Genomic DNA, 17,013 nt, shown 5'->3' with positions numbered 1-17,013 from the left:
ATGTTTCTCACCTGTTATTCCTGTTAGTCGTTTATTTCCATTCTGGTAGTCTGAACCTATGGATTTCGCTAGTAATTATAACAACGCTCATCATTCGCAAACCCAGTCGATCAGACATGATTGGCATTCATACGTTTGGTTTTACTCTGCTCAGCTCGTATAGCCCCATCTTCTTTTGTCTGCGGAAAGTTTATTTCTAGATGCGACGAGGATTCTCCTGACAGAGACATCACATACGCATTCAAAAATCGACTTATGATTCATTCAGAAACCAACTTAAAATGTGTTCAAAAATGTTCAAAAGCCAACAGGGATGCGTTTCAAAATCATATGAATAATTGATAGACCAACATGCGCTGTATGCTAAGCGCTTTGTGAAACAAGTTTTTTTCCCCCTCAAGAATATGAATTTGGCACCCCCTTTTCCCGGTAGCATCTAGCTACTTGCTGCGACTGCTTGCACAGCCAACAGCCACAACCCTGTAGCCAGAAGCGGGAGAATTTACTACTCAAACGCGACTGAACTGCGCATACGCATGAGTCCGCTTGTAACTGCTAAAACGAATCTAATGTAAATAGTTGTGACTTCACGCTCATCGGAGGTAATTTGTTGTTATGAAGCATTGCATAGTCTTCCTAAAGCCTTTGACACATTTTGCTTTGGCGCACGCTTGCATGAGCACTGTGTGTCGTCGTTGTATATGGTGCATTTCCTTTGAAATTTAAGTTATTTTCATTTTTTTCTCTCGTTTATGTTTTGTTGTTGAAGCGTTATTCTGCAGTAGCGGGATACAGCAATACCCTTTGTTAGAGTATCAGTTCTTACCAGTCAAAATTACAAAAAATTAACAGAAAACTAAAACAATGAAAAATTCCCAGAATTCTAAAAAATTCCTGGTTTTCTCCCGGATGAAAAAATTCCAGGTTGTTTCCTGCATCTCCTGGTTGTCCCGGGTCGTATACACCCTGTATATGCGACTCGACATTTCTGCTATATGGAAATAATTTCAAAATTTTAATCTTAAAGGACTCAAAAAGTACTCTCCAAAGGACAGATTAACTCATATTGGAATGCGACAAATTCTGATTATATATAAGAAATAATGAGTCTGCTTCATACTGCAAAAAAAAAGCTGATATCGATATAAACTTCTTGTGGATCAAAAGGACATAGATGCATCTTAGAAAATGAAATAGCTGACAGATATGCTAAAGGAAGTCAACTCAGGGCATATTTTGCCCTGTACTGATTTTATATGGAAAATGCACCATGAAAGAAGGGATGAATGCAGCAGGTAGTGGACAATTATCTAAAGGAACATAGGAAGTTTCTATGCTTGTATTCAACCTCAAATCTCTAGAAAACTATGGTTTAATGGAACTAGAATGAGCAAACAGTACCAGAGCTTGATAATAAGAATGTTATTACCACATGGATGTTATCCCAATCACTTTTATAACAATGAAGTTGCTGATTCTCCAAGGTGCATCCAACAGAGTGAAGAAGCAGCCAACATAGGCTGTTTATTTTTGGCATGCCCCAAATAACAGCTACAGCCAACAAAATTATATTAACAATGAAAAATCCAGGATGGAATAATGACAATATTATGAAAAGGATAGATATACAAATAAATACACAACCATTCTGGTCAAACATAGCTAAATATTGATGTCTGTATTTTTGAGGTATGTTCCAATAATGTGATATATCCTTATATCACTCATATGTAAGAACATTGTAAGGGATGTTAGCAATTGAATCCTCAGCTGGCTCGATTTTTAACGTAATATTGACGATGTTATGAAAAGAAACATTGCTACTCACTACATAGTGGAGATGTTGAGTTACAGACAGGCACAATAAAAAGACACCTAAACACGCAAGCTTTTGGCCAAAATGCCTTGTTCTGGAGCAGACAGCGCGCGCATGCATGCACACACACACACACACACAACACACAGTGCGCATGTGTGCTCGCCCCCCCCCCCCCCCCCTCGACCACTGTCTCTGGCTACTGAGGCCATACATATTTGTGTGTGTGTGTGTGTGTTTGCTTGCTGCCAACTCCAGAAGAAGATATTTTGCTCGAAGGCTTATTTTTCTAGCAGTCTTTTTGTTATGCCTGTCTGTGACTCAACATCTCCACTGTATGGTGAATAGCAATCTATCATTTTCATAGGATTGTCAAACTTTTAATATAAGTTGAACAAGCGGTAAATTCACTTGCCAACATCTCTTACAGTGTTTTTAAATATGAGTGATGCAAGGATTTATCACATTATTGGAATATATTTCAAAGATACAGACATCAAATATTTAGCTACATTTGAGCAGAATGTTTGTATACATATCTGTATATCACATTAATGTGTAATTTCAATTTTGTTATAGATAATTATATCAGAATATTTAATCTGATGTATAAACAAAATAATAGGCCGATATTACTTAAAACCAAATAAATCCAATCACATGATCTCAGGATGACAGTGTGGTACAACTGACAAACCACGAAAAAATTCAGCCGCCATTACAAAAGAAAAAGAAACTGAAGATACGGAAGAACTAATGTAATATAAGTGGACCAGTGTAACATATAAAAAGACAAAAAGAAGAGTTATAGTAAGACAGAAAGTGAATTCTTTGTTATAGGTGACACATTGTTGAATAACATAGTCTTTCCAAACTACAAAACTGACATTTGATGAGGAATCAGGATGCATCAATTGCAAAGACAGAGCGCAGCAAATAAGTGTAACAGAAATCCAAAGGGTGTTTTTATCCAAGCGGTATCAAATTCCATTCAAAATAACAACAAAGAAGAAATTGTAAACAACATAATAAACCTTTTTCAAACAGCAGGAAGCCTCTACACAAATTCGAGAATAACAATCAGTGGCATTGTGTAAGGAGAGTGGTGAATGAGAGCTATGTGCAGAGAATAAATGGCAATATTAAAAGCACAGTACACTAAACTAGGAGTCATTTTCATTGATCCCAACAAATTTCTAAGTGAGAAGTGTCTTGCCAAAGATGGTCTACATCTGAATAGATATTTACCTGCCAAGTTATAAAAAATAAGGGAAACTGGTAAGTAGTGATGGGAGTGACAAAACTTGTGTAGAATTAAGAAAGACAAAACCAAACTGTCGTCTGGCAAGAAATGTGCTAAAGCCTATAAGCAATAGTCAAAGAACATATGATGTCCACTGGAATACAAGTGGTTTAAACACTGATGCTTCAAACATTAAAAGCTCCAAAATAGATGAACTGGAAATCATTCTGGCAGAAAGTGCAAATATTAGAGTTGTTTGTTTAAATGAGCACTGGTTTACTGAGGACACAATTAAAATTTTAAACAAAATAGGGAATTTCACATTAGCAAGTAGCTTTTGCAGAAGAAACAAATCATGTGGAGGCTCATGTGTACTTCTACATAGGATAAAAATTATGAGACCAGAACCGGTTTTCATTATTTAAGTGAAGAATGTGTGTCTGAGAGCTGCTGTGTAGAAATAGTGGACTGAATAATATATGTTATAATGTCAATAAACAGAATCTCAGGGACGTCAACAACAGAACTATTCTTATCTAAGTTTCAAATTATGCTAGAACACCTTAGCAGAGAAAAAAGAAAACAACTGTACTACCTGCTGTTTTAATATTGATATCACACATGATAGTCGCTACGCTTCAAGATTCACTGACTTAGTAAAGAAATATGGTTCCTAATTCAATTTCTTGGAATCGACCAGAGACAATGACCAATCAGCAACCCATATTGACAATGTTCTAATTAATTATGCATATGAAAATGTGTATAAATTTTGTCTAGACCTAGGTATTTCAGATCACTGTGCATTGTTCATTGAGCTGCCACAGACAGGAACATTTCACATATGAGAACCCTTACGAGAAGGCACTTTAGCAAAGAAAACTTGCTAATATTTAGTAAGAAGATAAAAGAGAAAAAAATGGCCTTTTGAGCATTGTAACTCAAGTGATGAAAACTTTGAGAAATTCCTAAATAGTTTTCTTGGTGTCTTTAATGAAACATTTACAACTAGACTCTGCACAAATATAATGACAAATAAATTAAAGTGGATTGCCCAGGGCACAAAAATTTCCAGTGTAAGGAAAATACAACTGCACAGAGAATTAAAATATAATGAAGATATTGATTTCATTGAATATGTTACTCTATAGAACTATACTTAAGAGTTGTCAAGGTAGCAAAACAACTGGCAAATACCAGGCTAATTGTAAACCATAAAAACAAGACAAAGGCTGTCTGGTCTGTCTGAGTTAGGTGTTGAAGCCTGTAACCAAGAAATTTCAACAATTGACATTGAAGGAAATATTACTGCAAGTCCAACTCAAATACCAGTGTACTTTAATGAATTATTTACAAATGTGGCAAAGTCTGATGTAGATATAACAGATTATCACAACAAAGTAAATCCCTTTGGCCTGAATGAAAACTCTGAAAACTTTAGAAAATTTTTAAAAGTTTCTGTGGGGTATGCAGAAAATACTATCCTGACATTAAAAAACAAAAAATCAGCACGTTGGGATGGAATATCCACTAAAGTTATTAAAGTGGTACACAATAAAATTGCAAACCCACTAGCTCAAATAATAAACAAATGTTTTGAAGAGGGCTGTTACCCAGAGGCACTGAAATACACTCCTGGAAATTGAAATAAGAACACCGTGAATTCATTGTCCCAGGAAGGGGAAACTTTATTGACACATTCCTGGGGTCAGATACATCACATGATCACACTGACAGAACCACAGGCACATAGACACAGGCAACAGAGCATGCACAATGTCGGCACTAGTACAGTGTATATCCACCTTTCGCAGCAATGCAGGCTGCTATTCTCCCATGGAGACGATCGTAGAGATGCTGGATGTAGTCCTGTGGAACGGCTTGCCATGCCATTTCCACCTGGCGCCTCAGTTGGACCAGCGTTCGTGCTGGACGTGCAGACCGCGTGAGACGACGCTTCTTCCAGTCCCAAACATGCTCAATGGGGGACAGATCCGGAGATATTGCTGGCCAGGGTAGTTGACTTACACCTTCTAGAGCACGTTGGGTGGCACGGGATACATGCGGACGTGCATTGTCCTCTTGGAACAGCAAGTTCCCTTGCCGGTCTAGGAATGGTAGAACGATGGGTTCGATGACGGTTTGGATGTACCGTGCACTATTCAGTGTCCCCTCGACGATCACCAGTGGTGTACGGCCAGTGTAGGAGATCGCTCCCCACACCATGATGCCGGGTGTTGGCCCTGTGTGCCTCGGTCGTATGCAGTCCTGATTGTGGCGCTCACCTGCACGGCGCCAAACACGCATACGACCATCATTGGCACCAAGGCAGAAGCGACTCTCATCGCTGAAGACGACACGTCTCCATTCGTCCCTCCATTCACGCCTGTCGCGACACCACTGGAGGCGGGCTGCACGATGTTGGGGCGTGAGCGGAAGACGGCCTAACGGTGTGCGGGACCGTAGCCCAGCTTCATGGAGACGGTTGCGAATGGTCCTCGCCGATACCCCAGGAGCAACAGTGTCCCTAATTTGCTGGGAAGTGGCGGTGCGGTCCCCTACGGCACTGCGTAGGATCCTACGGTCTTGGCGTGCATCCGTGCGTCGCTGCGGTCCGGTCGCAGGTCGACGGGCACGTGCACCTTCCGCCGACCACTGGCGACAACATCGATGTACTGTGGAGACCTCACGCCCCACGTGTTGAGCAATTCGGCGGTACGTCCACCCGGCCTCCCGCATGCCCACTATACGCCCTCGCTCAAAGTCCGTCAACTGCACATACGGTTCACGTCCACGCTGTCGCGGCATGCTACCAGTGTTAAAGACTGCGATGGAGCTCCGTATGCCACGGCAAACTGGCTGACACTGACGGCGGCGGTGCACAAATGCTGCGCAGCTAGCGCCATTCGACGGCCAACACCGCGGTTCCTGGTGTGTCCGCTGTGCCGTGCGTGTGATCATTGCTTGTACAGCCCTCTCGCAGTGTCCGGAGCAAGTATGGTGGGTCTGACACACCGGTGTCAATGTGTTCTTTTTTCCATTTCCAGGAGTGTATGTTGAAGTCAAACCACTCTTCAAGAAGGAATCAAGAGAGATCATGGGAAATTATCGTCCTATCTCAATTCTCCCAGTCATATTTAAAACATCTGAAAAACTTGCTGTTGCCCAAATCTGAAACTTCATCACAAAATATTCTATTATTCTAAACAATCAATTTGTTTTTCACCAGGGGAAAAACACCACAGATGCAGCAAACAGTTTTATTGAGAAAATAAAGTAAATCGTTAGACAACAGAAATAAGGTGGCTGGAATTTTCTGCAATGTCACAAAGGCATTTGATTCTGTGAACTATGCATTGCTTATTTACAAACTTGAAAATTATGGCATTAGCAGCAAAGCCCTACAATGGCTTAAATGCCACTTATCAAATAGAAAGCAAGAAGTTAGCATTTTTTAAATGGCGCAAATTATTTTTCTGACTGGGGGGGGGGGGGGGGGGGGAATTAAAAAAAAAAAAATCACAGGATGGTCCACAAGGCTCCATATAATGCCCCCCCCCCCCCTACACACACACTATGTTAACAACTTACCATTAACCATCAGCTCTGTTTGTAGATGATACTTGAGTCTTAGTTGAAAATCAGGAGTTCGAAAAAATTCCCAAATATGTGTTGAGTACCCTCAGTACCTTAGTTTCAGCTAAATAGGTTGAATCTAAACATATCTAAGACTCACATAACGCAATTCAAAACCAAACTGTCAAAATGTAAGCAGATTAAGATTGTTCACAACAACCAAGATATAGCAAAATCTGATCGGTCAAATTGTTAGGTTTAAATGTAGATAAAAATTTGAGTTGGTGGGCACACATTCAATACCTAGCAAACTAACGGAGCAGCTTTGCATTTGCAATGCAAATATTATCAACTGCAACTGACATGGACACACGAAAGGTTGCATATACAAGCTACTTTGAATACATTATTAGGTACAATATGGTTTTTTGGGTAACTTGACATAGTGCGGATACTAAAAACACAGAAAAAATCATCTGAAATATCTGCACTGCAAATCATAAATAACCATGTCATCCTCTCATCTGTTATCTAAAAACTTAAAAATATTATCGTTTTGTACACCAGAAACGAATTATTTAGGGAAACCATTTTGCCCAGTCACATGATACTAGAAACAAAGAAAATTTTATGCTCCAAACCCACTGCCTCAGAGCTCAATACATGGAAACAAAAATTTGTAATAAATTAAAAGGGAACAAGTTAATGCAGGATGCATTAGGTCCAATTAAAAGACAGCTATATGAGGCACTGACACTGAAATGTTATTACTCAGTGGACGAATTCGTGCAGAACGAACTGGAAATTTGATCTGGATACAATGTGTTACATATTCCAAGAAATATCATTATAGAGTTATTATTTATTTTAGTGCTATTATTTATTAGTGTAAAAATCACTGTTAACTGTATTATAAATTTATGACATGTCTCCTGTACTCAAACCAAACGGTTTGCAAATGTTTGTCATGAGATAAATAAACCACAATTCCATTTGTCCATAATGCATCCTGTAAATTTTGAATGTCATTAGATCACTGGTACAGATAGAGTCCCATAATAGTGTTGTGACTTGCCGATCTATCAAAGTGCTGCCGCACAGTTACACGCGTCCTCTACATGCGGCGCTGTCTGCCGGCCATGTAGCAGCAGTGCGACCTAAGCGGCCAGCCAGCCAGCTGCCGCTGGACTCGGACACAGTTATGATTTGACTGTTAAAGCGCACACACATCTTACTCTGTTTACTTGATCTGTGACTTTCATGTATTGCGTCTTCCTTATTCGACTTGAAGTTATAACAATTGGCGATGAGGATGGGATTTTTCTTTTCCATAGTTGACCCACATGTTTCCATAGCTAATTTAGAGCAACTATTGCAAGGTCTCATTGAACAACAAATGCTTCTCACACTTGCGATTCGTGATTTCGTTGCGGCATCAAAATCGGGGGCGCGTCTTCTCGTTGTCTCTACCTCCTTTTCCTCCTTACAATGAGACGGCCTGATTACAAAAAACGTCTTCAACAGCACTTCTTGGCATTTCATGTCGCGGACGAACAAACATGTAAGTCTCCGTTCCTTTCATGGATTTCACCTCAAAGGTAACGGTTGTTGTCGCAATTGGCTCCTTTGAAAGATCCTACGGCTTTGTCCTTTGCTGAAATGTGCTCACTCCTGTCTGTCTATTTTCAACAGCAAACGCATGTGGTAGCCTCTCATGTTGCCTTTTATCGTTGTCAAAAACAACCGAATCAATCCTATCGCACTTGGGCTGCTGAACTTCACGGCCTCAGTAGAAAGTGCCAATTTGTTACTGAAGTTTACAAAGAATCCTACGCCGATTCCATGGTACGGGATGCTATTATCCGATCGGCACCCGACAAAGAAGTTAGGCAACGTGCCCTTCAGTTGGCCAATCCGACCCCAGATGAAGTCCCATCCATGGCTCAGTCTTTTGAAATTTCTCGCACCGCTGGAGCGCAAATTGAGGCAGGGGGCAACGTCGGGGAAATACAACCTCTGTGCGATGTTGACGAAGCGTGTGGCATGTCCCCGCCGGCCAATGTGGCCGCAGTACGCTCCCAAGCGCAGCCTCGACCTAACTGTAAACAAACCTCTAACTAAGAAACTGCAGCAAAACCCACAGTAAATTCCTTCATGTCCGCGGTGTTTTACGAAACATTCACGAGAAGATTGTCCACAATGTTGGGCCGTGTGTCAAAAAAAAAAAAAAGAAAAGGGTCGTATCATCTGTTTGCAAATCCGACCGCATACATGATGTTCATGAACATGACGCTGATTCTGATTCTGTGTTGTCTGTCAGTTGTACTTCTTCCCTTTCAGGGAAGTTATTCCTCATTATCCAAACACTTGGTCGAGATGTTCGCATGCAGGTGGATACTGGTTCTGCTGCCACTACCATGAATCCTCAGACATATCTTCAGTTGGGTTCTCCAATCCTGTCACCTGTCACTAGGCAATTACGGACTTACAATAAACAGAAGATTTCTCTCTTGGGACAATTTGATGCTGAGGTATCTTACAAAGCTGTCGTTTGCACTGTTCCCATATTTGTGGTCGACCATAGTAACACGGAGAATCTTTTTGGTTTCGATGCCTTTCGCGTTTTTGGGTTCTCCATAGATGACTCTGTCAATATCGTCTCTGATGCCATTCCTTATGCTCAATTGGATTCCTTGTCGATGACATTTTCATCCCTTTTTTCTCCTGGGTTAGGCCGTGCAAATGACTTTGAAGCTCGTATCACGCTCAAACCCACTGCTTGGCCTAAGTTTTTTCGGGCTCAGCCCATTCCTGTGGCCCTTCGTGATCAGGTCAAACGGGAGCTGGATCGTCTCACTGCTTCAGCGGTCTTGCTTCCTGTCACTTCCAGTGAGTGGTCCTCTCCTGTCGTCGTCGTTGCTAAGCCAAATGGTGATATTCGTCTCTGTGGCAATTTCAAAGCCACTGTAAATGCTCAATGCCTTATCGACACTTACCCTATGCCTCGACCTGAAGAATTGTTCACTGAACTTGCTGGAGGCCAGTATTTTTCTAAACTTGACTTGTCAGAAGCTTCTCATCAACTTCCTCTCGACGCTGCTTCCCGGCAGTTTCTGGTCCTTAACACACCTTTTGGCTTCTATCAATACCAACGATTGCCATTCGGGGTTGCCAGCGCCCCTTCTCTCTTTCAGCGATTCTTGGAACAATTATTGCTCACTGTCCCTGGGGGTATAAATTACCAGACAACATTGTTGTCACTGGCTCCACCACTGATGAACATCTTCAAAATCTCCGCACACTTTTTCATGTCTTACAGACTGCCGGTCTTAATTGTAATCTTCAGAAATCAAAATTTTTTCAGGCATCTATCACGTACTTGGGGTTTCAACTCTCTCGGGATGGTATTCATCCGCTTCAGCAAACTGTCGCTGCGATCAATGCCCTTCCTCGCCCCACATCTGTTAAGGAACTGCAGGCCTTCTTGGGGAAAACAGCATACTATCACAAGTTTTTACCGTCTGCTGCTTCGGTGGCTCAGCCATTGCATCGCCTGTTGCATAAAAACGTGCCTTTTCACTGGTCCGCGTCATGCGATGCGGCTTTCCAGAAATTGAAGGCTATGCTGAAACAGCCCACGTGCCTGGCTACTTATCGACCTGGCCAACATCTTGTTCTTGCTACGGATGCCTCTCAATACGGGGTCGGTGCAGTCCTTACGCACCGTTTTTCTGACAGTTCTGAACAACCCATTGCTTATGCCTCCAAAACGCTCACGGATGCCCAAAAAAAGTATTCTCAAATTAAAAATGAAGCTTCGGCCATTATTTATGCTCTTCATAAGTTTGGTGCTTTTCTCTATGGATCCAAATTTCATCTTGTTACAGATCACGAACCACTTGTTTCCTTGTTTCATCCATTAACGTCACTTCCCGACAAGGCTGCACACCGCCTCCAGTGTTGGGCTCTTTACTTGTCTCATTTCAATTATGAGATTCATTTCCGGCCGATGGCTCAACATGCAAATGCTGATGCACTGTCTCGCCTTCCCATGGGTCCTGATCTGGCATTCGATAGGGACGAACTTTTGTGTTTCCACCTGGATGTTGCCGCGCAGCGGGTTGTGGATGGGTTCCCCATCACCGGGGACCGGCTGGCAGCTGCTACGGGTTCTGACCCTACCCTCTCCCAGGTTTTATGCTGTATTCAGAAGGATTGGTCAGATCATCCGTCTGCTAAGACTTCTGATCCGTTGCGGAACTACTACGCTTTGCGTTACCACCCCAAGGCTAGGGATGGTGTTATCCTCCTTTCCACCGAAAATGCTTCGCCGCGTGTTGTGGTACCTGCGTCTTTGCGTGCTTCGGTCTTGCGCCTCCTTCACCAAGGGCACTGGGGTGTCTCTCGCACAAAATCTCTGGTGCGCTGTCATGTGTACTGGCCCGGCATTGACTCATAAATCGCACACATGGTCACTGCCTGCGGCCCTTGTGCGTCACAGGCCGCCGCCCCAAAGTCATCTTTGTAACCGTGGCTTTCACCTGTGAAGCCCTGGGAGCTTATTCATGCTGACTTCGAGGGACCTTTTTTAGATACTTATTGGCTTCTCGTTATTGACGCCTACTCTAACTTTCCTTTCATTGTCCGTTGCATGTCGCCTTGAAATATATTTGTTCAACTTGAAGTTATAACAAATAGATACTGTCGATATGGTATAGGTGTTTTGTAGACACCAGAACAATCAGCATTTGTTACCTGGAAGAAATTAAGCAAAGGAAAACCCAGACGAATTGTCACAATTTAATCTTCATAGCACTTCGAAGGATGAGTGAAATAAGTCTTAGTGTCAGTGGTGTTGAGAAACAGCTAAAATGGTTAAAACTGAACAAAGCTCAAGAGCCTGATGGAATACTTGTCAGATTCTAACCTGAATTTGCACCTGAGTTAGCCCCCTCTTCTAACTATAATCTATCATGGATCCCTTAAACAAAAAACAGTGCCCAGTTCTTGGAAAAAAACACAGGTCCCACCTTTCTACAACAAGGGTAGTAGAAGTGACCCACAAAACAACTTTCCAATATCACTGACTTCGATTTGTTGTAGAATCTTAGAACATATTATGAGCTCAAACAGAATGAGATATTTTGAACAGAACGACCTCCTCAATGCCAACCACTAGGGATTCCAAAAACTTTAATCATGCGAAACCCAACCTGCACTTTTCTCACTTGACATACTGAAAGCTTTGGGTCAAGGCAGCCAAATAGCTGCAGTATTTATTGAGTTCCAAAAAGAATTTGACTCAGTACTGCACCTATGCCTATTGTCAAAAGTACAATCTTATGGGGCATCAAGTGAAGTTTGTGACTGGATTGAGAACTTTTTGGTAAGGAGGACGCAGTATGGATGGTCATCGTCAGGTGTAGAAATAACTTCAGGTGTGTCTCTAGGAAGTGCCGTGGGATCCTTGCTGATCATGTTTTATATTAATGACTTTAGAAGATGCAGTTATCTATAAAGAAGTACTATATGAAAGAAGCTGTATAAATATTCAGTCAGACCTAGATAAGATTTCAAAGTGGTTGGTAACTTGCTTTAAGGGGAGTTAGGAAGTAAAAAAATTTCTTTTACACGTTTCCGGATTTTTATCTCGTTCTAAAATTTGCCATTTTCTGAAAAAAATGATGTATATTTATATCAATTATAGACTCACATGGGAAGTATTTTATTTTATTTTTTTTAAATATAATCTACACCAGTGGAAAATATTAAAATTTTTGCACGCATTACTTCAAGATCTAATACAATCTGCAATTTTTTATATAGAAGGCTGTGGATTGCTGTGTTATAATGATTAAATTACATGTTTGTATTGGTAGCACTGTCAAAAACAGTATTGTATTGTTTCATAGTATAAACACGCATTGTATGTCAAAGAGCTAATGTTTTTCCGAGGAAAAGTCATGAATAGATTGGTAAATCTCTCAAAAAGTAAAGTATGATGCCAAAATGCTGTGTTTTTAAGAAACATGGGTTTCATGGTAATACATTTTCGAATAAAGGGAAACATTGTGTTCAACATGTGGTGTATAAAGTTACAGACAATGAAATACAGGCAAATTCGTCAGTATCTAGAGGAACACCCATTAGTGCTTCAAAGATTTATATAAAACGTTGTGATACACCGTTTTCTCAAAACGGAAGTGATGTAAATGGTAAGTTATGTTATATTCTGACAGATTTACACATTCTAACAAGTGTGTTAGATGAATGTGTGTGTTCTGAGGTGTCAAACTGACTAGCCAGGAAACTTATCATCAATTGTGCCAGTTGTAAATATACTCATTCATTTTGGAATTCTGATAAATGTAAAGTAAATGTTAGGTGGTTTTATGGATTGAGAGCTATCGGCAAAGGACACACTGTAGCAGAAACAATGTGTGCCGTGATGAATATGCCATGCCCACCTTGTAAAATCGACAAGAATGCATGATTTATTGGAGCTGCAAATGAAGCTGTTGAAATAAATGATAGTATGACTGACATACCAGTAGCTTTTGATGGCACTTGACAGAAGCGCGGATACAGTTCTACGAATTCTGTTGCTACGGTGACTGGTGTGGATACTGGAAAGGTAATAGATTTCCAGATTTTACCGAAACACTATTATAAGTGTAAATCAGGGAATGAAGAAGGGCATATCTGTGACAGAAATTATGAAGGAACAAGTGGTGGTATGGAGGCCTCTGCAGCTATGGAAATTTTGGGTCAATCTATGAACGAAAGGGAAGTGTGTTACACTAAGTTCTTAGGTAGTGGAGAGACAAAAGCATATAACAAGTGTAGTAGCCACTTAGTCTTGCGGTGAGAAGATTATCACGGAACAGGAATGTGTTGGTCGTATCCAGAAGAGGATGGGCACTGGGTTGTGGAAGTTGAAACAAAGTTTGACAGACAAGAAACTTTCTGATGGTAAAACCATAAGAGGCAGGCTGGCAGACAAAATGATTGATGAAGTACAGAAGTAATATGGGGTGGCCATTAAAAATAATATTGGCGATTTGTTGAAAATGAAGCAGGCAGTATGAGCTACCTTCTTCCACACTGTCAACTGATGAAAAACCTGTACACCACCTTTGCCCTCCTGGACCCGATTCATGGTGCAATTACTGCAATGTCCTGTACAGTTCATACAGACATAAACATTCCATCCAGCAGCCCTTGTGGATATCATAAAACCTATTTACAGAGACCTGGCACATCCTGAATTGCTGAAGTGTCTCCATGGTCGGACTCAAAATCCCAATGAGTTGTTCAGTAATCTTATATGGACTCGCTTACCAAAAAAATGTTTTTGTTGGAATGAAGACGCTGAAGTGGGGGGTCAATTATGCTGTTATTGCTTTTAATGATGGCAACATTGGTAGGGTGAAAGTGTTACAGCATATGGAAATTAATCCTGGAGCAAACTGCATCAGAGAACTTGAACGGATGGACAAGGTTCGCATTGATAAAGCAGAGTATGCCGCACAGTTGGCCACCAAGGAGTCCAGAAAGAAGAAAAAACATGGAAAAAGATGAAGAGGATGATATACAGTATGGTGCAGGGTGCTTCTGAGTGACTAAAAATAAAAATAAATTAAGAGAGTTACAGTCTTTTGAAACTTTACAAGCCGCTCCTGAAAAGTTACATTTCCTGTTGCATTTTTCCCTAAATCTTAGAAACCACTTAGAGTAGAGTGTTCAAATTTTCAGGGAATAATAACGTACATATATTGAGTCTACTGAACTAAAAGAAGAACATAATCTTCTGTATAATTAAAATTATTTAGGATAACATAATACTGCTCAAGTGTGTGGGACCTGTACCAAACAGGACTAACAGGGGATATTGAACGTATACAGAGAAGAGCAGTGTGAATGGTCACAGGTTTGACTTATCTGTGGGAGTCTGTCACAGAGATACTGAAGGAATGGAACTAGTAGACTCTTGAAGATAGATGAAAATTATCCTGAGGAAGTCTGTTAACAATGTTTCAAGAAACGGCTTTAAATTGCGATTCTAGGAATATACTACAATCCCCTATGTATCACTCACATAGTAACTGTGAGGATAAGATTTGAATAATTACTGCATGTGCAGAGGAATCTAAAACAATCATTTTTCCCGCACTCCGTATATGACTGGAATGCGAAAAACCCTAACTGGGTACAGTGGAATGTACCTTCTGCCATGTTCTTCACAGTGGTTTGCCTAGAACTGATGTAGATGTAGATATCATATATAAATATATAGGCAGAAAGGATCAAGGGCAGTGTTTTTTTCTTTTTTTCTCTCTATCTTTTTTTTTTTTTTTGGGTGGGGTGGTGGTGGTGGGGGGTGGGGGATGGGGTGGAGCTGGGCAGAGCTATATTGGGCAATTAACTTTAAAACTGATTTCACAAGAAACACACAATCCTGGAACAACTGACTATAAACAAGCACATATGGCCATTTTTTTCTTTTTATCAAGCAGCAGCACACGCAAAAAGGAAAAGTAATCACTGTTACTGTTTTCTTTTTATTTCTTCTTGCTCATTTCCTTAACACATTCCTGTCTTCTATTACCCTTCCTTACCTGATTATTTTCTCTCTACAATTTGCTAATTGTTTCATGTATCTCTGATGTTGCACATTTTTGTCTTATTTCTTTATACTATAATTTTCAGACAGCACCTCACATGTGACTTGTCAAACAGTCTATCTGTGAGTTATAACTATCGAGATTTCCAAATCTGGCCTGCTGTTCATCTTTCATTGTTTATTTCACCATCTAATAGTTTTTTGATTAATCTCCTTTAACCTTTTCCTCTCTTTTGTGACATGAAGGAACCTCTGTCTCTGAATGCTGCAAAACATCTTAAGAAGAGAGATAAAACATAATGACACTTGGCACATACCTTTGTAAGGTTCTGCAGGCTGGCCTTGATTGAATTTAGGCCAGGGACAGGTACAAATCTGGAACAGCCCCAAATAACAAGACCCACTACTGAGGCTTTCACAGTGAATTTGAGGACTCTACTTGTCAGTGTTGGAGGAGGAATGCGCATAATTGGTGGAATGTCTTCTGGAGATACCTTTCCCCAATTCTGTACAATACCTGGCACATGACCAATGCCAACGACACCTACAACTCGTGATGGTATAATACCTGTAATTAAAGAGAGCCAGAGTCAATTATGCTATGTGAAAGTTAAACAAGACACTCGTAAAATTCATAAGATATCGATTTTAGTATCCATGGATTTTAGCATCTCCTGGGATGTGTTGTGGAGAAAGGGGATGCAGAAGGTGTATCAAAGGAGTAAGTGAAAAGAATACACTAGAATGATAGGTGAGCACACATTAGTGTTTGCTTTGAGAATTAAACTCAATACTAGCTACTCCACACAGTGAGTGCTGTTTCTTTAGTTAAATATCTGCTACACAGCTGTGATTTACATTATAGAGTAAATTGTGAATATGTTTCATAGAATATATGGCTTTCTACAACTACTTAGGTCACTCAAAAGCCACAGAGACTGCCGACTGACCGCATAGAAGCAGAACAGCATTATTAGCGTAAGCTTTTTTTTTTTTCCCTTTTTCTTCAAACAATGGAAAGTCCAGTTTAGAATATCAACAATAATATGAAAAGGCTGGAGCAGCCAGTCATGTGTGTGAGGTGTACTTGCTTGGATGAGTGTGTGTGTTGTAATCCCCCTTCAGAAGAAGGTTTCAGCCAAAAGCTTATATGTAACAGTCTTTTCATTGTGCATGTCTGCAACTCAACACATCACCTTTACAATGGGTAGCAATCTGCCCTTTTTATAATTTTTTTCTTTTCTTAAGCCCTATTACACCAGAAGAATGGAAGTGAACACAAGCAAACTGAACATTCTCAGAACATTCCATTTCACTAGTGTTCACTACCATTTGCATTTGAGTATAAACAGAATACTAGTTATGGTCAAAAGCATGATGGTAGAGCATTTTCATTTAGTTGTGATTCCAGCCTTTCTTGTCCTCATTCCAAAACTCTGTACATCAGTCAGCAGTGTTCTTTCACTGCCTGCTCACTGTTATTGTACAGAAAACTAGAAGCAATATCAACTAAGGAAAGGCTAGCACTTATGTTATGGTTCTTAGCAACTGGAAACAGCTGTGCTATTAAGTATTTGTTTCATATTTCACCCATTCCCAAGCTTGTGTTCTTTTGACTCCCTTCCCACTTAAAGGGAGCAACTAATAATTTTATTCCCAACTTCTCCAACATTGGATTGTTGAGTGCTTTTCCAATTTACAATCAAGCACAATTTTCTTGTTTAGCATTTTGTGTTCTCAACTTCTTGGTTTCCC

General features: G+C 40.5%; 1 protein-coding gene across 2 annotated transcripts in view; it reads right to left on the bottom strand.

The window, feature by feature from the left end:
• Positions 1–17,013, bottom strand: part of LOC126245744 (traB domain-containing protein) — a 198,789-nt gene that overhangs the window by 62,406 nt on the left and 119,370 nt on the right. For both annotated transcript variants that reach the window (XM_049948341.1, XM_049948342.1), the window contains exon 7: positions 15,576–15,826. In XM_049948341.1, the coding sequence (XP_049804298.1) occupies positions 15,576–15,826 (251 nt within the window). The remainder of the gene's footprint in view (positions 1–15,575; positions 15,827–17,013) is intronic.

This window comes from Schistocerca nitens, chromosome 1 (assembly GCF_023898315.1).
Source record: "Schistocerca nitens isolate TAMUIC-IGC-003100 chromosome 1, iqSchNite1.1, whole genome shotgun sequence".
Lineage (NCBI taxonomy): Eukaryota > Metazoa > Arthropoda > Insecta > Orthoptera > Acrididae > Schistocerca > Schistocerca nitens.
This window is presented reverse-complemented; position numbering and strand designations above follow the sequence as displayed.